Below are 23,045 nucleotides of genomic sequence, written 5' to 3' on the forward strand. Positions count from 1 at the left end.
CCATGTGCCCCCACCCTCCCTCTGGTGCTCTCCCATGCTTCTGACCATTGAATAATTCCTAACAGTAGGTCAAACTAATCGTTACATTTCCAAATTAGTCCCTGTATAACCCTACCTCCCCTTTGCTTGTTTCCCTTCTGCAGGGATGGTCGCTGCCTGTGTGGTTGTCTTCCTTTGTGCATTGGCTTACGAGGGGCTGAAAATCAGTCGAGAATGTTTGCTTCGGAAATCACAGGTTAATGTGCGTTATAACTCCATGCCTGTTCCTGGACCAAATGGGACAATCTTGATGGAAACGCACAAAACTGTTGGGTGAGTGAGGTGAAGCATAACTTTGTGCAATTTGGTACTGGGCTAGAGAGACCAGTATGTTTTAGGGTGGGGTATATGTTGATGCTACCACAGATACTGCAGCCCCTGACCCTGGTCGTTCAGCAGTGCACTTGCTGGAAATTGCATGCATGGCCATCGATGGAGGACAAACTTTGGCTCAGTGGATATATCTGTTGCAGTCAAAATGCTAACTGTGACTCACTTTCTAGGTCCATAGGAGAGCAGTAGTTCCTGTGGTGAGGTATTGAGAGGTGTTAGTATCTGTAGGAGGCCAAGTATGGGCCAATGCCTCCTGCAGAGGGAAGGGAAAGAACCCAAGGGGCAACAGCTATTAGAAAATACTTCTAATATAAATTGCATCCACTTTTGGTTGTTTGTAAATTAAAACAAAATTAATCACAGTGATTAATACCTCCTTAGCTGCAGGAAGGTGCCCCAAATTGGATTTCAAACTGAGAATAGCGGTCACGAATATTATGTGGGAGGAGTTGGCCATTGTTAAATACAGTGTAGGTAGAATGCAATGTAACACACGTGACTTCCTAGTTTATTCAATGCCCTAATTTCACAGCGACTGAAAAATTGAGTGGGAAGAAGTTGGAGGAAAAGCAGTGCTAAAAGTAGTGACTGCAGGTTTGCACATGTGCTTAAAAAACAAGATTGCTTGTCCACTCACTCCTGCACAGAGCTGGGGTTTTCACTGACTTTAATCCCTTTGTTTACAGCCAGCAGATGTTCAGCGTACCCCACCTCATCCAGACTGTACTACATGTCATACAAGTGGTTGTCAGCTACTTCCTCATGTTGGTCTTCATGACCTACAATGGTTACCTCTGCATTGCCGTAGCATTGGGCGCAGGTGCTGGATATTTCCTCTTCAGCTGGAAGAAAGCAGTAGTGGTGGACATCACAGAACATTGCCATTAACGACAGGGGTGACCAATCATAATGGATCACACTCCCCAGCACAACAATCTGTCAAGTGGGAAATGACCATTGAACCAGTTAAAAACACACACATATATACCCGCACATGCTTAATTCCGATCGGACTCCAGTTGAAGGATCAGTGCTCAAATCGTTTTTTGCTTCACGCCTTAATTGCTGCTCGGGAGCAGTTTTCCATTTTCCTTACTGAACCCTGAGGCACGATCTCAGGTATTGGTGCTGGAGCAGGCCACTTTGGACTTTGTTTACAGTGAAGTGTGCCAGGAGTCTTTAAACGATGAGCCATTGCTTTACCTGGAGTCATTCGTGAAAACTTTACAATGTTATCTTCACTAAGTTGGGAGCATGTAAAGCTCTCATCAGTCCAACTATCTGCATTGAATTCCTATTCTGATTATAGATTCCTCTGATCCCCAAGAATTAGAAATAGTTGTGTCAAAACCAATATATTTTGTATTGAAATGGTGAATCAGTGGATAACTAGAAAAGGTGTAATGTCTAAGTGAGGATGTGAGCTTGATCTTCAGTTTTTCTATCCTCTTCCCCTCTATGGTCAAGGTGAACAGTGAAGTTTTTTTTGAGGATTAAGAAATTTCCTTGAAAATAGAATTTCCAAAGGAGTTGTAAGAAGCTGAATACTATCAGGACCAAGACGTCATTCACTAGTGAAGTTCATTTCATAATTAGATTTTTTTTCAGTTACCTCTCTTGCTTTCATCACTAAAATATTCAGCATCTGACAGAAATCTAATGACAAAAAATTTTTTATTTGTTTGGTTGACATCCAGAATATTTTACTCTTATTTTACCCAGAAACTCATCATCTATTGTCTGCATTTTCTGTTTCTACACTCAGCCTGTCCCAGTATTCAATCTCCTGATTCTCAGTGTCGATGCTTTTATTCTTGATTCATGAAATGATTTATATTTGTACTGATGGAATTCTAAGTTAAAAGGAAAATTATGTATTGATTCCAGATAGAGATGTATGCAATCGTCTGGCGTATATGGTAGGAATCTTCCTCACAGTTAACTTGGGAGAGTATTAGTACTAATGCCAGTCAGAGGACTGGGAGACGCCTTTTAATGGTTTCATGGTTCTGCTAGCCTGCTCAGGCGCACTACTAGTAAAACAAACTCGCTCAGGACCAATAGGAATGAATGTACTGGTCCTTCTGAATTTGTATTTAGGAATTATTCAATTTCAATCAGCTGATGATTATAAACCTGAAAAACTTAATGATGAGCTAACTGTAGGTTTAGTCAATTATATTACTTCAAATAATTAGGGCATTTTTTTTCCCTCTTCAAGTTTAGTTGCTTTGGTTAGGAGGACAGGAGAGATGGGGGTAGGGGTCAGTCAGGTCCTTAATACTAGACATGTTTCAGTTGCAGCTGTGAAGATTTGTATGATTTACAAAATTACTTCCCTCTCTTCCTCCAGCAGATATTCATAAGGATTGTAAAATAAGATAGGTAAGGGTGGCCAATTGCCTCAACTTGCTCATCCTCCCAAATGAAACCTCCTGTTGTATCGTGATAGAAATGGGTGTCTGTCCTGTTTCAAGTATTGACATGCGCTGAAGTTCCACAGGAGTTGACTGGTTTCTTCTACCGTGCTCAAGTGCCTTGTGCAGTTGAGTTTGCAGGCTGCTCTATCAAGGGGAGCATCAAAGTTGAGTTCAAATGGTGTTGTACATCGACCTTTCACCACGATATTGGGCTCTTGGCTCAGTCTCAGTCCCATAACCCCCTGCCCTTTAGTCCAAAGCCATTGCATGCAGTACATCCACTCTTATCAAACTGAGGTCAGTGATTGATATGGCCCAGTATGATGGCAGCTGGTGCATTTACCCACTGTGCCACTAAATAGTTACAAAGACGTTTACAAGAAAGAAAGCATTAACCATCAAAAGAGCTAGAAAGTTTGAGATTGACTATCATATCAGGGCTGCAGCTTACTCCAAAAACTACCACAAAGTCTTCAGTGAGTTTCTATAAATACTTATGTTTTGTGAAGGTTGCACTGTACCTGACACAGTTGATTGATGTGTAGCAGCCTGTTCAGTGACTATGATATGTGGGATCCCAGCAGCCCAAGAGATGATGTCTCATAAAAAGGAATCTTGTCTTATAGGTTTTAAATTTTTGTTCACTATGTGTCAGGATTACCCACCACTCTGCATGATACTTCATCCTATGTCATATTCATTTAGTCTTGTGTGTATTTCCCAAAGAAATTATGTATTGATCATGATTAACAAGGAATTGAGATGGTGCTTCTGCTCAGTACCTGTTCAATGCTGATTAGATCCAACAGCCTTGTTAGGTGACAGCTCCAAGATAGAATTTTTGGGGCTAACACTAGGCGACACTATTAGATGCTATTTATAACATGTGACAGCCTCTTTATAAAAGGTGCTACCATCTAGTGGCAAATGCGAAGCTTGCTAATGGGTACATTGAGGTGGAAATTACACCATTTTTTAAACCACAATTCTTTCACTGAAAAGTAATTTGTTTTGAGAGCTCGTTGTTTGGTGTGGAGCTCTTCTTCCTGGTCTGGCACAAAGTAGCTTGTTCAGATTAGCTACATAGAGTGACACTACAAGTTCTGATCACATCAGACAAGCTGTGGACACTGTTGTAAGCAGCTAGGTTTGGTTTATCACAGTATGTGGTTATTCACTGCATTCTTCTGGTGCTCCTGTTTTTATTGGGACTTTCAGCCATGAGTTCTGTTTGCTGGAGTATGTAGAACTGAAAATGCTGTAGATACTTAGAAATGAGAAACAGTCATTGACCTGAAAGGCTAGTCGGTTTCCCTCTCCACAGATGCTGCCTGATCTGTGCTGTGTATTTCTAGCATTTTCTGTTTTTAATTCCAATTTACAGTACTTTGCTGCTGCTGTAAAACAGACTTGCTTACTGTGAGTCCTGCCATAAGTCCCGCATTATCTCCAATGCGTTACCTAACATAGTGGTGACAGTGAACACTAGTTCACATTTGTACTTAATAACCTGACACCAGAAGTGTGCTTGGACCCATGTCAGTGCGCAATGTTGTTCTCCTCTGGTTCTTTTGTATTATTGAGCAATTTGAAGGAAGCATTTGCTCTGCCACTTAAATCAACAAATCACTTCTTTAAAAAAAACATTCCATTTGAGATTTTAAGTCCTTGAGAGCCAGTGAAAAGAACCACTGGAAACATTTTCAAAATGAAACTTAACTCTAGACTGGATGTGCGCCTGGAGTTTTGTACTGCTTGACTTTCGTGCACTTGGATGTTGGATTAGGAGCTGATGCAAGTTATACTGCTACTACTTTAACATCTAAGCACCTAAAACTGCTATTGATGGGAAGTTGTTAGCATAGCTGTGAACATCAAAATTTTACTTTGCTGTGATAAAATGTGTATTTTCCTTCTGAAATTAAGTCATTATCCTTGTATATTGAGTATAAATAGAAAAATCTGAAAGCACTGTACCTGTGTTTGCAGTGTGCCATTTTTCTTTCAGTCTTGTTTAAGGTGTTCTATATTACTCTTGCTGTTTTCTTTAAATCTCCCTTCAGAATTTGGAAATTTTTTTTCAACAACTTTCATTTGAAGTTCAGTGCCTTTGGTTATCTTCTCAAAACAGATGAGACAGACGCCCTGGTCTTGTAATTCCATTTTTGTTTTAGTCCTCAGACGTGTTGATGACTTCCCTCCCACTCCAGCACATCAGTGTTGCAATGTTACCTTGCTGGTGAATTGTCAAACTGCTCTTTTCTGAGAGACTGTACAATGCAATTTTCTTTACTGGAAAAATCGTAATATATTGTATCATGCTTATTTTCAATAAACTTTTTAGTTTGTATTATCTCAAACTGTGCTTTTAATTTCTTATTGATAAATCACCACGTTTATCCCCATTGGAACGATTTGCACTCTCAGTTGTCGGATTTTGAGATTCCAAAATAAATTCATTTCACATACGGGCATCAGTGTGCTTGCTATTCCCACCTATCACCCTAGAGGGAACACGCTGGCTTTACACCCTCCCCATTTCCTTTTTGAATGCCCTCCACAGCGCTCCAGTAGATTTTTCTGCTAGTAGCTGTTCCCAGTCTACCTTGACCAGATCCTGCCCTTTTTACTAAAATCTATTCTTCCCCAATCCAAAGTGTTTTCTGGAACTTGTCTATTTCCTTGTCCATAACAAGCTTAAATTGTACCATGTTGTCATCGCTATCACTAAAATGCTCCCCCACCACCTCCTCAACCACCTGTCCAGCACAGCTCCTTGCCTTGTTGAACTGTCTAGGTATTGATCTAAAAAGTTCTCCTGTACACATTTCAAGAAATGTACTCCATTCAAGTTAACTAACTGTCAAACTGACTATCCAAGTTAATGCTGGGAAAGTTGAAATCACCTAATATAACCCTATTGTTACTGATTTTACACCTCTGTGAATTATGCACATATTTGTTCTTCGATATCCTTCTGATTATCTGGGGCCTATATTAAACACCTGACAATGTGGCTGCCTCTTTTTTATTCCTAAGTGCTACCCATAAAGCTTCATTTGATGCACACTCTAAGATGATATCTCTCCTTACTGCAGTAATTGACTCCTTAACTGATAATGCAATGCCTCCTCCTCTTTTACCCCTTCTCTGTTTCACCTGAAGATTTTAAATCCTGGAATGTTGAGTTGCCAATCATGCCCTTCCTTCAACCATGTCTCTGAGATGGGCTGCTATATCACACTTCCATGCATCAATCACCACCCTCAACTCACCCACTCTACCTCCAATACTTTTGGTGTTGAAGTAGAGGCCATCCAGACTGGTCTTACTGCCTTGAATTTTAAGCTGCACTTCCTCTAACATTGTTTTATTGTATGATTCTGGCCCTTATTCTGCTAACAGTCCACGTCCCCGTCCCCTGCCAAGTTTCAACTAACTCCTCCCAACAGCAGTAGCAAACATATCACAAGGATGTCCCAGTTTGATTCGGATGTAGACCATCCTGCTTGTACAGGTCACTCCTTCCTCAGAAATAGTCCCAATCATCCAGGAATCTTAAACCCTCTCTCCTGCACCAACCCTTAAGCCACGCATTCATGTGTACTATCCTATTTCTGTGCTCGCTAGCATATGGCACAGCGAGTAATTTAGAGATTACAACCTGAGAGGTCTTGCTTTTTAGCTAAGGCCCTGAATTCTTGATGCAAGACTTCATCCCTTTTTCAATCTGTCATTTGGTACCAACATGTACCATGCCTTATCACCCTCCCCCTTCAGAATGTCCTGCAGTCATTCATGATTTCAAAGACCCTACCACCAGGGAGGCAACATATCATCCTGGCATCACACTGACAACCACAGTAGCATCTATCTGTACCCAACTACAGAATCCCCTATTACCACTACCCTGCTTCACTTTCTTCCCTCCTCTACAGACAGGCTGTTTGTGGTGCCAGACATTTGGCTTTGTCCGCACTTCCTGGAGGAACCAGTGCCCCATCGATTTGCAAGTGAGACCCCAGAGGACTCCTGAACTACCTGCCTATATCTCTTAGACAGCCAATAGTAACCCATTCCCGTCCTTCCTTCCTTAAGTCTCTTCAAATGCGGTGTGACCATCCCCCTAAATGAGCTCTCCTCGATGCTCTAAGATGCACTGATGCTCCAGTGTCCCCAGCCACCGCTCCAGTTCTGAAACTTGAACTTTCACACTTTCTGGACACATACTGGCTCCAGGCACTGGCAATGTGCCTAGCCTCCCACATGGAGCAAGAGGAGCAAATGACATCTTCGAGCTCTCTTGCCATAGACTTAAAAAAAACAAATCATTTCCTACTCTTGTCTGAACAATAGTTTCACCTTAATATGGCTTGTAAATATCCACCAGGACTTAAAGTCTCATGGGAAAGCAGTGACTATTTACGCCTGATGCATCAGGTCCTTTTTACTACTCTGCTTTCCACAAGATTTCTCAGACTTGGTGCTACCAGTGGCTCTGACTCGGTCTCTAATTCCCCTTCCTGACTCTTTAGCCACCATCCACGCCTTCAAACTGCCCTACCCACGACCTTGTCTGTCACCACACTACAATTCAAGTTCTGGGGTTATCCTTGCTGCTTTCTCCCTCACCTCATGAAATCTGGCTCTGCCCATAAGTTTGCCAAACACACTGTTCCCTGGTTCCCTGCAGGAAGGCACAATCAGTAACCCTGCTCAGTGCACTCCTGACACCATTGCTCACTGGTACCTTCTGAAGTGACTTAATAAGCCACTTGTACAATTAGTGGGATCAATGAAAAGATAGCTGAAAATTTAAAATGAGTCTAACTCTAGCTCCTTCAGTGTCACTCATATATCTTTGTCCACGTTAACTGGTTCATAATTTTGAAACTATACTGACTCATGAAATTTATATTGATACAATCAGGTCATAAACATTGCTAGAAATGCTATAACTAGCCTCCACCAATGGAATGTAATAGACATACAAAAAGGATAGAGAAAGCCCACTCAAGCTGGTTCCATCCACGGCCAAACTATGTACACAATTAAGCAATGCTAAGTGCTTTCTGATTTCATTCCTGAGTAGCCTAGCTTGACGGTGGCACAGTGGTTCGCACTACTCCCTCACAATGGCAGGGTCCCAGGTACGGTTCACCACTTGGAGGGTCTCTGTCTGTGCAGAGTCTGTACGTTCTCCCAACGTCTGATGGGTTTCCTCCCACAGTCCAAAGACATGCGGTTAGGTGCATTGGCCATGCTAAATTCTCCCTCAGCATACCTGAACAGGTGCCGGAGTCTGGCAACTAGGGGATTTTCACAGTAACTTCATTGCAGTGTTGAAGTAAGCCTACTCATGACACTAAAACTTTAAACTAATTCTTAGATTACGCTCGTGTCTTCCCCCTTCCCCTCCCCTTTTTCCTCCCCCAACCCTCTCCCTGACCTCCCCCCCCCACCCCAACACCAACCCTCTCCCTGACCTCCCCCCCCACCCCAACACCAACCCTCTCCCCGACCTCCCCCCCCCACCCCAACACCAACCCTCTCCCCGACCTCCCCCCCCCACCCCAACACCAACCCTCTCCCCGACCTCCCCCCCCCACCCCAACACCAACCCTCTCCCCGACCCCCCCCCCCACACCAACCCTCTCCCCGACCCCCCCCAACACACCAACCCTCTCCCCGACCACACCCCCCCCACACCAACCCTCTCCCCGACCCCCCCTCCCCCACACACCAACCCTCTCCCCGATCCCGCCCCCCCCCACACCAACCCTCTCCCCGATCCCGCCCCCCCCCACACCAACCCTCTCCCTGACCGCACCCCCCACACCAACCCTCTCCCCGCCCCCCAACCCACCATCCCAGCATTGTGTGACGATCAATTGTAGTTCACAACATATGCCATTTGTTTGTTAACTCTTTATAAGACACTTTGTGGAAATATTTACAGAGTTCCTAGCTGGGTTAGTGATTTTCACACCATTGTATCATATATTTGGAACTGCCCTCAGCAGAAGAGTGAGCAATGCACCAAATTGTCACAGAACATTGACGACTCCAGGTCCTTGAATTAGCAATTCTCAAAATCCTTAGGTACTGGTTCTGAAGCGTGATGAACCTGTACACTGTGTTTTTGTGTGTGTGTGTGTTTGTCTCCTTGCCTCTTGGCCATCAGTGGAGGTTTCCAAACAGAGAGAAGGGTTTGTTGATGTGAGGATTAGGTCGATAACCAATTCGCTCGTTTATCTTCTCTCGGACTTTAGCGTCGTCTCGTGTTCCGTTTGCACCATCCACGTCACTGGAGCTCACCATTACCCCTTCCTCACGCTGCTGCTTCTTCCGATTCTGCAGACAACAGACCACAATATAAATTTAGCAACTCTTCCAAAATTCAGGTTCTGGGCCTTGAACACTTCCAGCAGAAACTAGAGACATTGCTTAACTTGGAGTCAGAGGGACAACAAATGAGAAAACCGGTAAAAGCTCCAATCAACCTGAACATCCTCATGAGAAGTAAAGTTTATTTATTATTCGCAAGTAAGGCTTATGTTATCAGTGCAATGAAGTTACTATGAAATTCCCCTGGTCACCACAGTCTGGCGCCTGTTCAGGTCAATGCAACTAACCAGCACGTCTTTCAGACTGTGGAAGGAAACTGGAGCACCCGGAGGAAACCCACACAGACAGGGAGAACATGTAGACTTCACACAGACAGTGACTCAAGCTAGGAATTGAACTCAGGTCTCTGGCGCTGTGAGGCAGCAGTGCTAACCACTGTGCCGTCCAGGAGATGAAGTGTAAATAGTTGTAGGAAGTTCAGTAATTAAAGGTACGGGAAGCCTCCTGTGTAAGCAGAATTGTGGATCCTGTATATATTGCTTATCTAGTGCCAAGGTGAGGGACCTCAAACTAGTTTGAAAGGGTATTGGAAAAGGAGGGGAGGATCCAGTTGTTATAGTCCACATTGCGACCAATAATGTGGGAAAGAAAAGGATAAAGTTTGGTTCAGGGAATATCAGGAACAAGTAATTAAAATAGTACATCAAAGATTATAATCTCTAGAATATTACTTGAGCTATGAGCAGAATAGGGAGGTAAACATACGGCTGAAGGATTACTGTTGGAAAGAGGGGTTCCATTTTATGAGGCGCTGGCACCAGTCCCAGGAGAGGAAGGAGCTGTGTGGTTGGGTTAGGCTCCACTTGAATCGAGCTGGGTAAAGTGTCTTTGGAAAAGATAAATAAGGCAATCACAAAGACTCCAAAACTAGTAAATGCTGGGGAGAAGGGTTCAGGTGGAAAAGATAGTGAATCATTGAGCTGATGTTCCAGCCCTGCTCGCCTCAAGGCTGGAAATTCCCACCTGAGGTCAATGGACCTTTATATGGTCCACCCCCACCTGCTACATTCCCACAGCGAGTTAATAAATGAGCCTAATGTACGTGAACATTTATCCAAGATGGACCACAATACTTGCCCCTTCCAATGGCCAGGATCTATGACATCTTCTTCGGAGCCTTCAACATTTCATTGATGAAGACAAACATCTCCCCAAGGCCATCCCCACACCCAACTTCTTGCTTTCAAACAACCGCACAACCTCAAACAGACCACTGTCTGCAGCAAACTACCCAGCCTTCAGGGGAACAGTAACCACGACACCACACAACCCTGTCACAGCAACCTCTGCAAGACATGCCAGATCATCAACATGGATGCCATCATCTCACATGAGAACACCATCCATCAGGTATACGGTACATACACATGCAACTTGGCAAATGTTGTCTACCTAATACACTGTAGGGAAGGATGTCTTGAAGTATGGTACATTGGGAAGACCATGCAGGTGCTATGGCAACGGATGAATGAACACCACTCAACAATCACCAGGCAGGAGCGTTCTCTTCCTGTTGGCGAACACTTCTGATGTGGGTATGCCGGCGTTGGACTGGCGTAAACACAGTAAAAAGTCTGACCACCAGGTTTTAGTCCAACCGATTTATTTGATAATAATCTCTAAACTGTGCTTTATATGCTCTGTCTGAGGTTAGAACTCTCCATTCACCTGACGAAGGGGCTAACCCCGAAAGCTTGTGAGTCTATTATCAAATAAATCGGTTGGACTAAAACCTGGTGTTGTCAGACTTTTTACTGTGCGAACACTTCAGCAGTCACAGGCATTCGGCCTGTGATCTCCAGGTAAGTGTTTTCCAAGGCGGCCTTCACGACACAAAACAGCGCAGTCGCTGAGCAGAGACTGATAGCCAAGTTCCGCACGCACGAGGACTGCCTCAACCGGGATCTTGGGTTCATGTCACACTATCTGTAACCCCCACGACTTGCCTGGGCTTGTAAAATATGTAGGGATATGGAGGTAGGGCCTGGGTGGGATTGTGGTCGATGCAGACTTGATGGGCTGAAGGGCCTCTTTCTGCACTGTAGTGTTCTATGATTCTACTGCCAACTAAAAATGTTGGGAAGACTGGAGACATTGTTTATAGTCTCTGCTACTCCACAGCCATTGATTCCATCCCTCTCACCGATAAGTATTTTTGGCTGAACAAGGCTGTTAGCAACCTTGATGTGATATTTAAGACAGGAATGAACCTTCAACTACATATCTGCACCATCAATAACAATGTCTATCTCTATCTCCCTTGCATCACCTGATTCTGCTCCTGCCTCAGCTCTTGCTGCTGAAACCCTCATCAATGCCTCTGTTACCCCCAGAGCCGTCTACTCTAATGCACTCCTGGCTAAACTCCAACAATCCAAGCGGCATAAGCTTGACATCATTGAAACATCAGCTGCCTGTGTCCCTAACGCATGCCAAATTCCTTTCACCCAACACTCCTGCACTTGTTGACTTGCATTGACAACCGGTTAAAACAAAAGCTCGATTATATCGTCTTCATTGTTATTCTCAAGTTGTGGCTTGGACCTCTCTTTATTTGTAACCTTCTCTAGTCTCTAATTCCAGCCTCTTGAGCATTCCGGATTTTAAATCCCTCCACCACTGGTGGCAGTTACCCATCAGTTGTCTGGGCCCTAAGCTTTGGAATTCCCTCCCTAAACCTCTCTATCTCACTTTCTTTCTTTAAGAAACCATTTCAAATCTCTCTCTCTGACCAAGCTTTTAGTATTCTGCCCCACTGTCTCCTTGTGTGTAAGTTTGGTGTCACATTTTATTTTAGAACGCTTTCTGGAAGTACCTTGGGACATTTTACTGCATTAAAAACACTTTATAAATGTTAAGGTTGTTTCCAATACACTGTTTGAAAGGCAGAAATTAAACAATTCTAAATTTCTGTTACGTCGTATACAGCAGGAGGTTACAGGGATGGCCTACTGCTGCTACCTGACCTGAGCGTTTCCAACATTTTGTATTTTTATTACTAAGCTGAGTAAATCTTTCAATGGGTACAACTGAAGATAAAAATAATTATAGATAGACCAGTTAGTTTAACATGTTAGGAAATAACCAAAGTCTATAATTAATTATAAAGCGATTGAACATCTCGAAAGCTTTCAGCTGACCAGAAAGAGCCAGCGTGGATTTGTAAAGAGTAGGTGATGCCTGATGAACCTGACAGGATTATTTGAAGAGGTGACTAAAGTAATGGATAGGGGAATAGCTTTGGATGCTGTTTTTATGGACTTCCAAATGAAATTGGGAGGAAATTACGGAGACTCTGTCCTGAATTTATAATTGCTCTCTGGCCACAGGGAGGTGCCAGAGGATTTGATAGGCAAGGGGATTAAGGGTTATGGGGAGAGGCAGGAATGTGGAATTGAGCCACGACAGATCAGCCATGATCTTATTGAATGGCGGGGCAGGCTCGAAGGGCTAGATGGCCTACTCCTGCTCCTATTTCTTATGTTCTTATTGGAGGAACCACAGAATCCCTACAGTGCAGGAGGAAGCCATTTGGCCCCTTCGAGTCTACACCAACTCTCAGAAAGAGCATCCCATCTGGGCCGCCTCCTTCACTGTATCCTCGTAACCCTGCGCATTTATCATGGCTAATCCACCTCACTTTGGACACTAAGGGGCAATTTAGCATGTCCAATCCACTTAACCTGCACATTTTTGGAGTGGGAGAAAACAGGAGCACCCAGAAGAAACCCGTGCAAATGGGGGGAAAATGTGCAAACTCCACACAGTCACCCAAGGCCGGAATCAAACCTGGGTGTCCTTGTACAAGAACCACAAGGAGGTCTGCAGGTATAGCAGGTAATTAAGAAGGCAAATGGAATTTTGTCCTTCATTGCTGGATGGAGTTTAAAAACAGCGAGTCTATGTTGCAGCTGTATAAGGTGCTGGTGAGGCCACACCCGGAGTACTGTGTACAATTTTGTTCTCCTTACTTGACAAGCAATATACTGGCACCGGAGGGGGTGCAGAGGAGATTCACTAGGTTGATTCCGGAGTTGAGAAGGTTGGATTATGAGGAAAGAGTGAGTAGACTGGGGTATACTCATTGGAATTCAGAACACTGAGGGGAGATCTTATAGAAACATATAAGATTATGAAGGGAATAGATAAGATAGAAGCAGGGAAGTTGTTTCCACTGGCAGGTGAAAGTAGAACTAGGCGGCGTAGCCTTAAAATAAGGGAGAGCAGATGTGGACTGAGTCGAGGAGGAACTTCTTGACACAAAGGGTTGTGAATCTATGGAATTCCCTGCCCAGTGAAGCAGTTGAGGCTACCTCATTGAATATTTTTAAGGCAAGGATAGATACATTTTTCAACAGTAAAGAAATTAGGGTTATGGTGAGCGGGCAGGTAAGTGAAGCTGAGTCCAAGAAAAGATCAGCCGTGATCTTATTGAATGGCAGAGCAGGCTCGAGGGGCCAGATGGCCTACTCCTGCTCCTAGTTTTTTTTATTTCAAAAATATACTTTATTCATAAAAATCTCAATTAAACCATTGCAAATCTAAATGTCTATGAATTGCAAACAGTGCAGGATAAAAACATTTTTACAGCAGTATACAAATTACAGTCATTACATTTCAAAACTTAAAACTATATACGTGCCTCAAATTTTACTGTGTGCCGTTATTTGTCAGATTGGCACACGGTTACGCAGGCCGAGGGTATTCTGCAGTTCCCGGGCCCTCGGTCTGCCTCTGTTAAAAAGGCCTTATAGTGTGGTCTTTCCCCACTGTGCCCTTGCAGCAGCTGCCCCAAGCTTCACCGCGTCCCTTAGCACATAGTCCTGGACCTTGGAATGTGCCAGTCTGCAACGCTCGGTCAAGGACAGTTTTTTCAACTGGAAGATCAGCAAGTTTCGGGTGGACCAAAGTGCGTCCTTCACCGAGCTGATGACCCTCCAGCAGCAGTTGATATTTGTCTCGGTGTGCGTCCCCGGAAACAGCCCGTAGAGCACAGAGTCCTGCGTCACCAAGCTGCTCGGGACGAACCTCGACAAATACCACTGCATCTCACTCCAGACCTTCTTTGCAAAGGCACATTCCACAACGAGGTGTGTGACCGTCTCAACAGCGGGATCTTATAGAGACATATAAGATAATGAAGAGGTTGGATAGGGTAGAGGTAGAGAGATTCTTCCCGCTTAGAAAGGATAGCAGGACTGGGAGACACAGCCTCAAGATAAGGGGGGGCGGGGGGGGGTGCAGTTTAGATCGGAGTTGAGGAGGAACTTCTTCACTCAAAGGGTGGTGAATCTCTGGAATTCTCTGCCCGTTGAAGTGGTGGAGGCTACCTCGCTAAATATATTAAGTCACGGGTAGATAGGTTTCTGAAAGACAGTGGAATTAAGGGTTATGGGGAGAAAGTGGAACTGATCCACTTCAGATCAGCCATGATCTTGTTGAATGGCGGGGCAGGCTCGAAGGGCTAGATAGCCTACTCCCGCTCCTATTTCTTATGTTCTTATCAGCTCCGCAGCCGCTTCGAGGGCAGCATGTGGTGGTGTTGAGACCTCAAGCATGCATAGTTCTTATATTCTAATAGGCCCATGGCACGAGAAGGCAGCAGTGCTAACCACTGTGCCATGGAGCATAGCTGATGTGGTTCCACTTTTCAAGAAGGGTGGTAGAGATAAATCAGGGAATTACAGACCCATGAGTCTCACATCAGTGCTATGGAAAGTACTGAATTAATCTCCACTTGGAGGGGCATGGTTTGTTCAGGGATAGTCAACATGGCTTTGTCAGAGGAAGGTCATGCCTAACAAATTTGATTGAATTTTGAGAGGAGGTGATTAGGTGTATTGAGGATAAACGGTAAACATTTTAGAACTGAGGTGAGGAGAAATTTCTTTACCCAAAGGATGGTGCATGTGTGGAATTCACTACCACAAAACGTAACTGAGGCCAAAATGTTGTCAGATTTCAAGAAGAAATTTGATATAGGTCTTGTGGCTAAAGGGATCTGAGAGAAGGGGAGGATCACATATTGAATGCCATGATCAATGTGAATGGTGGAGCAGGCTCGAAGAGCCAAATAGCCTATTCCTCCTTCTAGTTTCTACGTAAACCAGAACTGAACGCCAAGAATTCAGGAAGGACGAACGTGGTTGCATCCTTTGAACGTAAGAACATAAGAAATAGGAGCAGGAGTAGGCCAACTAGCCCTTTGAGCCTGCCCCGCCATTCAATAAGATCATGGCTGATCTGTCGTGGCTCAGTTCCACATTCCCGCCCTCTCCCCATAACCCTTAATCCCCTCTCTCATCAAAAACAGGGAGGGATGTAAAAAGGATTTGGGGAAAAGTTTCCGAAGTGCTCCAGCGCCCAAGCAGGCTGTTCAGCCCATCATATCCAAGCCTGTTTTTTTTTTCCCACCTGGACTATCACTATTGTTCAGGTTTTAGTTTGTTTATTATTGTCACAAGTAGGCTTACATTAACACTGCAATGAAGTTACTGTGAAAATTCCACAAATTGTCATTCCCTCTGCTAGTTCTGGAGTGATTCCCAATTCCCTCTGGCTCTGTTTTGGTAACACAGGATGTTCCAAGGCTGCAATGTGCTGCCTCCAGGCTGTACCACAGGCGGTGCCAGAAGTTCTGGAAACCTGGAGCCAGATGTTGGTGAGCTGACAGCGCTGGAATAAAGCCTGGGCCTAACCCGTCTCCGACACTCACCTCCAGCTCCTTTTTCATACTCTCAAACTCCTCGATGTCATCCAGTTTGAGTTCGAGTCGGGTGGGTTTCCTCCGCAGCATCCTATCACGCACTCAACGCCCAGGCTTCAGACTCAACAGGCCGCATTGCGCAAAGGCGCATGCGTCGCCAAACTGCACGCCGGGACACGTAGTCCACGGAGGAGGACTACAACTTCCGGCGTCTTGTGCGCCGCCGCCACCGCGCTGCACGCTGGGACATGTTGTCCATGGAGGAGGACTACAACTCCCAGCGGTCCGTGTGGCGCTCTCTGACCCGGATGTAGTCGGTGTCAGCCTAGCGACCGCGGCGGCTGTAGATTGCAGGGTGCGAGGTAAGAGGCCTAGCTCAAGTTGTTTCCTCTGATCCTCCGGGTTAAAGAGGCGGGCTGTCTAACCTTTCAAAAGTACCTGAATGAGTACCCTGGCACATCATAACATTCAGGGCTATGGACCAAGTGCTGGGAGATGGGGTTAGGTGGGAATTCAGGTGTTTCTAATGTGTAGACTCGATGGGCTGAAGGGCCTCTTCTGTGCTGTACGATTCTATTCTATGATATCCCGGCTGGAGTCTCCGGGAAATCAGCCGGGTAGGCGAGAGTGAGGCCTGGTGATGCTGGTCAGTTTTCCCCCTCCTGAACTAAGCCTGGTATCTGCTGGATTGCTGAGCGTGTGGTTGGAATGGGACCACAGGCTGTTCCAGTGGCCCTCTGTGAGTGGTGGGAGAGGCCAGTTGTAGCTGGGTGGCAGCAGGGATTTGGAATCATTTTAGTTTGACCCTTAAAAATAGAAAGAAATCCCACAACACCAGTTTAAAGTCCAAACAGGTTTATTTGTAGCAAAAGCCGCAAGCTTTTGGGACAGGCTGTCCCTTTGTCAGGTGGCCACCTGACAAATAAACCTGTTTGGACTTTAAATTGGTGTTGTGGGAGTTCTTTCTGTTTTACCCCAGTCCATTGCCGGCATCTCCACACCTTAAAAATAGAGCAGGAGATCATTCTGGACTTCAAGCCAGATCTGCCCTTTATTAAGATCATGATGGACTCAATTCCACTTTTTTTTTCATTCATGGGACGTAGATCTTACAGGCTAAGTCACCACTGAGAAGATGGTGGTGAGCTGTCTTCTTGAGCCATGGGAAGAATGAGATGTTAAGGGGTTAACATCCCATGAATCTCCTATGATCTTGGCCATTTGTAAAAAGGTTTTGCAAGCTGAAGTCCTGCAAAATTGCAAACGCAGCTGGTTGCTTTAAGATCAAGTGAAAAGTCTCCATTAGCTTAAAGCTGTGATTAACTGCATGTTGTTTGAAACAACTTGTGCTGATGTCAGTGCATACTCCCTTATTCTGAACTGTCACCCTGGCCTTGTAAATAACAAAACTTTTGCTTTATTAAATCAGTCTCGACTGGACTTGGCTAAATGCTGTCCTTGTTTGAAGGAGATAACATTCATTGTATGGGTAAAGTAACATCCCAAGATATAAGAGAACGGTTGCTAGCTCACACTGGAGCAACGGTGGATGTGCAGTTTCAGTGGCAACTGGGAGGTTGGGTGGGTGGGTTTTCAGCATATTTTTACTCACATACTGTATTTGTACTTACTTTTGCGTTGCTAAGCACGTGATCTGGGTGAAGTTATACTGTGTGTACGTGACTAATTGCTGTAAAAAGAGTATAAAGGGGGAGAATCCCCTTGTTCAATACAGGAGTAGGCCATTCAGCCCTTTGAGTCTGGTCCACCATTCAATAGGATCACAGCTGATCCAACATTCCTCACATCTACTCTCATGCCCTTTCCCTATAACCCTTGATTCCCTTACTGATCAAAAGCTATCTATCTCAGCCCTAAATCTACACAATGACTGTACTCCCATAGCCCTTTGTGAAAAGGAGAGGACAAATACAAGAAATAGATCGCTAAGGACAAGGTCAACTTAGTTTTTCCCTCTCATTCCTCCTCATAAGAACATAAGAAGTAGGAGCAGGAGTAGGCCATCTAGCCCTTCGAGCCTGCCCCGCCATTCAATAAGATCATGGCTGATCTGAAGTGGCTCAGTTCCACTTTCCCGCTTTCTCCCCATAACCCTTAATTCCCTTGTCTACCAAAAACCTATCTACCCGCATCTTAAATATATTTAGCGAGGTAGCCTCCACCACTTCAACGGGCAAAGAATTCCAGAGATTCACCACCCTTTGAGTGAAGAAGTTCCTCCTCAACTCCGTTCTAAACTGCGCCCCCCTCCCTTATCAGGAGGCTGTGCCCTCTAGTTCTGCTATCCTTTCTGAGTGGGAAGAATCTCTCTACCTCTACCCTATCCATCCCTTTCATTATCTTATATGTCTCTATAAGATCCCCTCTCATCGTTCTAAACTCCAACGAGTACAGACCCAGTCTATTTAGTCTCTCTTCATAGTCTAACCCCCTCATCTCCGGTATCAGCCTAGTGAACCTCCTGTGCACTCCCTCCAAGGCCAAAATATCCTTGCGCACGTGCGGCAACCAGAACTGCACACAGTACTCCAGCTGCGGCCTCACCAGTGCCCTGTACAGTTGCAGCAAGACCTCCCTGCTTTTATATTCTATCCCCCTTGCTATAAAGGCCAGCATTCCATTTGCCCTCTTGATCACCTGCTGCACCTGTAGACTGGGTTTTTGCGACTCATGCACAAGGACCCCCAGGTCCCTCTGCACCGTAGCATGCTGCAGCTTTTCTCCCTTTAAATAGTAATCCCTCCTACCATTATTTCTGCCAATGTGGATAACCTCACACTTGCTAACATTGTACTCCATCTGCCAGGCCCTCGCCCACTCGCTCAGCCTATTCAGATCCCTCTGCAGACTTTCCACACCCTCCGCATAATTTGCTTTTCCACTCATCTTTGTGTCATCGGCAAATTTCATCACCCTACACTCAGCCCCCTCCTCCATATCATCTATATAAATGGTAAATAGCTGAGGCCCCAGCACCGATCCCTGCGGCGCGGCACTCCACTAGTCACCAACCGCCAATCAGAATAGCACCCATTGATACCAACTCTCTGCCTCCTATTAGACAACCAATCCTCTATCCACGCTAACACCTTACCCCCATTCCATGCCCCCTAACCTTCTGAAGCAACCTTTTGTGCGGGACCTTATCAAACGCCTTTTGAAAATTGAGAAACACTACATCCACCGGTTCCCCTCTGTCTACCGCACTAGTCACATCCTCATAGAAATCCAATAAATTTGTCAAACACGACTTCCCCTTAACGAATCTGTGCTGCGTCTGCTCTATCAAACAAATCAAACAATTATTCTCTAGGTGCCTTGCTATTTCTTCTTTGATGATGGATTCAAGCATTTTTCCAACAACAGACGTTAAACTAACCAGCCTATAATTCCCTGCCTTTTGCCTGCTACCTTTTTTAAACAGCGGTGTAACATTAACTGTTTTCCAATCTTCTGGCACATCCCCGGAATCCAATGAAGTTTGGTAAATAATCACTAAGGCATCTACTATCACCCCTGCCTTTTCCTTCAGAACCCTGGGATGCATTCCATCCGGTCCTGGGGACTTGTCCACCATCAGTCCTGCTAGTCGATCAAGCACTACCTCTCTTGTGACAGTAATCGCATTCAGGCCCTCAACTCCTACCATCCTTCTATCTTTAATATCTGGCAAACTATTTGCGTCCTCCTCCGTGAAGACCGAGGCAAAAATCTTATTTAAGGCCTCAGCCATTTCCTCATGTCCCACCACTAAATCCCCCCTCTCATCCTCTAAGGGTCCAACATTCACTCTAGCCAGCCTCCTCCTCCTTTATATATTTGTAAAAACTCTTACTGTCCTTTTTTATATTTAAGAACATAAGAACATAAGAAATAGGAGCAGGAGTAGGCCATCTGGCCCTTCGAGCCTGCCCCGCCATTCAATAAGATCATGGCTGATCTGTCGTGGCTCAGTTCCACTTTCCCGCCCTCTCCCCATAACCCTTAATCCCCTCTCTTATCAAGAACCCATCAACCCGCTTCTTAAAAATATTTAGCGAGGCAGCCTCCACCACTTCAACGGGCAGAGAATTCCAGATATTCACCACCCTTTGAGTGAAGAAGTTCCTCCTCAACTCCGTTCTAAACCGCCCCCCCTTTATCTTGAGGCTGTGCCCCCTAGTCCTACTGTCTTTTTTGAGCGGGAAGAGTCTCTCCACCTCTATCCTATCCATCCCATTCATCATCTTATACGTCTCAATGAGATCTCCCCTCATTCTTCTAAACTCTAACGAGTACAAGCCTAGTTTATTCAGCCTCTCCTCATAGCTCAACCCCCTCAACTCCGGTATCAGCCTAGTAAACCTCCTCTGCACTCCCTCCAAGGCCAAAATATCCTTGCGCAGGTGCGGCGCCCAAAACTGCACACAGTACTCCAGCTGCGGCCTCACCAATGCCCTATACAGCTGCAGCAAGACCTCCCTACTTTTATATTCAATCCCCCTCGCTATGAAGGCCAGCATCCCATTCGCCTTCCTGACCACCTGCTGCACCTGCAGGCTGGGTTTTTGCGACTCATGCACAAGGAGTGCTAGTTTAGCTTCATACTCTATCCTTCCTTTCTTTATCAACTCATTAGGGAACCAGCTGCCACAGGCCCAGCCTGACAGATATATCCTTCAGGACTCAACTCATTCAATATTGATACTACTGAACTATTCTTGATGATTGACATTGAATTTTCTCCACCCAGAGTAAATTTGATGTCCTTATCACCTTCAGTGTTTCCTCCATATGGTGTTCAACATGGAGTACTGATTCATTCATCAGCTGATGGAGGGCAGTAGGTGGTAATCAGCAGGATGCCTCTTTGCCCATATTTGACCTGATGCCATGAGACTAAATGGGTTCAGAGTCTATGTTGAAGAATCCCAGGGCAACCTCCTCTCAACTGTATACCACCATGCCACCACTACTGATGGGACAAGCCATATCCAGGGAGGTGATGGTGGTGTCTGTAAGGTATTCTGTGAACATGACTGTCAGACTGTAGCTTGACTACTCTGTGGGTCAGCTCCAAATTTTTGTAGAAACCTCAGATGTTGGGTTGGGTGTGCAGTCCTCAATGCCTTGCGATCAGTCCACATTTATTCTTTTTTGACTTTTCAGTAGTGTCTTGTAATTCCATTTCAGAGGGCAGTTAAGAGTCAACCACATTGCTGTGCATTTTAATTTGATTTATTAGTGTTACATGTGTTAACATACAGTGAAAAGTATGATTTCTTGTGTGCTATACCGGAGATGATGATAAAGGCTGAGTAAAGAACAATAGGGAAATATTTATATTTTTCTGTGTTCTAGGTTCATTCTAGTATGAAGATGCATAAACACAAATACAGATCAGAACTAGACTCTTCTTCATCTTTTATCACTGACCCTAATAGTTCATTCATTTTGTGCATTTTCGCCACCCACAGTTTTCTTTCTCAAATCACAAAAATGTCTGATGACGAAGATGCTCCATTGGCAAAGAAATCTCGGATTTACTACGGAAGCCTTGAAGAGAAGGAGAGGGAGAGGCTTTCCAAAGGAGATGCAGGATATCTGGGAAAAGATGCAGTGAAAGCTGGGATAGAAGCTGGGCACATTAACATATCTAGTAGTAAGTTCAAATGGTTAAGTGTCTTTCACCTCTGTCGTTGAACAATTATTACATTTGATTGAGTTGTAAAATGTGGTGCCTCTGAAGGATTGCTGAACATTTCAGTAAGTAACTGTTTTTGGGTGTGATGGGTTGAATTTTAGAAATATTCTGCTTTCAAACATCAATTCCTGTGCCCACTGGGATCATGGTAGGTTGAAGAGACTTAAATGCCTCAGAACATTGGAAGGCAGTGGTTATGGTTCGATAGAAATGAATGAAACATTTTTAAAAATCTGTTCAGTCTAAGGCCTGAATAATGGCATAGCTTATCATCACAGTACTGGGCCATGGAATAGCAGGTCACCTCCAGAATTCTTCACACTGAATTACTGATCTCTGTCTTGCTGCTACAGGGATTTAACAATCACTTGGAGGAAAAGAGAGAGAGCAATTGTGGCTCTGTCTCCCAGTTCTCTCTCACCTTTTTATGAGCAACATTAGTAGAGGTCTGGGAAGCAGTCTCCAGGCTTTCTGCTCAGCCAGCATGGAATGTTACAGGAGAGAGGCCATATGACACGAGGAAAGACTGTAACTATTGGAGATGTTCACAAGAAGGGTACTCTGAGGATATGGTGAAGTTAGCTTCTGGAGAGGTGTTCAATGTTAACCACGGAAAAAGGAACATGGATTTATGTTCAGATACGAAGAGAATACATAAGTAAAATATAACTACTTCACTTAATGTGTGGATAATCTTCTTCTGAGAGGCATTAGAAACAGGATGTTACAAATTCCACAAAGAAAATGGATGCTGTTTGGCAAACAGAGCTCTTCATTATAGAGAATGAAAATTAGATAATTAGCTGGTGCTCCAAGGCCTTGTGTTTAATCCAAAGAATAGTGAGAGGAAGAACTGTGGACTCCCCAGCTCAAGCAGGTTGCTTGCTGCATTCTTGCTTAGTGACTCCAAGTCAGAAAACCCCTTGGTTTCTCTTGACTCTCTGCTCCTGGTTCCAGCTGCTTTACTGTTTCTTTCTCTCTGTCTGTCTCAAAAACAGCCCCCAGATTGACTGTATGTTACTGTGAAAAATTGCACAGATCAAAACCAAACAAAAACCCACCTCCCTACTATCTATCCTCATATCAACATGGCACACCTGGATGTCCCATAGAAACTTGAACTAATTATGCCTTCTTTGTTCTGGGAAACCATATAAATAATTTAAACATCTTATTAAGACAGCTGTGGACATCCTCTGTCCACAGGGAAGTTCAGAGAGGTAGCCCATTGCTTCCCACTATGACCTTTGATTGGCAATTCTCAAAAAAAATTAATTTCCAAAGCAGAATTTATACTCTTAAAACACACATAACAAAATTAGACATTTGTAACACTGTAGATTTAAAAGTTCCACAAGCCTGATTGTTAATTATAAATTCTACCTTAATCTTACCCATATCTCAAACTCCACAGTTAGAAATCATCAACATGCAT

General features: G+C 44.5%; 3 protein-coding genes across 4 annotated transcripts in view; 2 read left to right on the top strand and 1 right to left on the bottom strand.

Annotated features, from left to right (window-relative positions):
• Positions 1 to 5,152, top strand: part of slc31a1 (solute carrier family 31 member 1) — a 58,094-nt gene extending 52,942 nt beyond the window's left edge. For both annotated transcript variants that reach the window (XM_080212090.1, XM_080212089.1), the window contains exons 4-5: positions 144 to 312; positions 1,059 to 5,152. In XM_080212090.1, the coding sequence (XP_080068216.1) occupies positions 144 to 312; positions 1,059 to 1,260 (371 nt within the window). In that variant the 3' untranslated portion in view covers positions 1,261 to 5,152. The remainder of the gene's footprint in view (positions 1 to 143; positions 313 to 1,058) is intronic.
• A 3,553-nt stretch (positions 5,153 to 8,705) lies between these two features.
• cdc26 (cell division cycle 26 homolog) lies at positions 8,706 to 16,048 on the bottom strand. Its single transcript, XM_080212152.1, has 2 exons — positions 15,916 to 16,048; positions 8,706 to 9,146 (listed from the first exon to the last, which is right to left on the bottom strand). The coding sequence occupies exons 1-2, from the start codon at positions 15,994 to 15,996 to the stop codon at positions 8,973 to 8,975; spliced, it is 255 nt and encodes an 84-aa protein (XP_080068278.1). The 5' UTR covers positions 15,997 to 16,048; the 3' UTR covers positions 8,706 to 8,972.
• A 156-nt stretch (positions 16,049 to 16,204) lies between these two features.
• prpf4 (pre-mRNA splicing tri-snRNP complex factor PRPF4) overlaps positions 16,205 to 23,045 on the top strand; it is a 41,767-nt gene continuing 34,926 nt past the window's right edge. The window contains exons 1-2 of the mRNA XM_080212233.1: positions 16,205 to 16,268; positions 21,384 to 21,568. Of these exons, the coding sequence (XP_080068359.1) occupies positions 21,406 to 21,568 (163 nt within the window). The 5' untranslated portion in view covers positions 16,205 to 16,268; positions 21,384 to 21,405. The remainder of the gene's footprint in view (positions 16,269 to 21,383; positions 21,569 to 23,045) is intronic.

The sequence above is a fragment of the Carcharhinus amblyrhynchos genome, chromosome 25, assembly GCF_965287045.1.
Source record: "Carcharhinus amblyrhynchos chromosome 25, sCarAmb.v2.hapA, whole genome shotgun sequence".
In the NCBI taxonomy this organism is placed as follows: domain Eukaryota; kingdom Metazoa; phylum Chordata; class Chondrichthyes; order Carcharhiniformes; family Carcharhinidae; genus Carcharhinus; species Carcharhinus amblyrhynchos.

Bases quoted from the DNA above. Each gene is read 5' to 3' on its own strand.
- cdc26 (XM_080212152.1), bottom strand. From the start codon at position 15,996: ATGCTGCGGAGGAAACCCACCCGACTCGAACTCAAACTGGATGACATC. The intron at 9,147-15,915 runs GTGAGTGTCGGA...TGTTGTCTGCAG, and splicing joins GTATGAAAAAGGAGCTGGAG to AATCGGAAGAAGCAGCAGCG.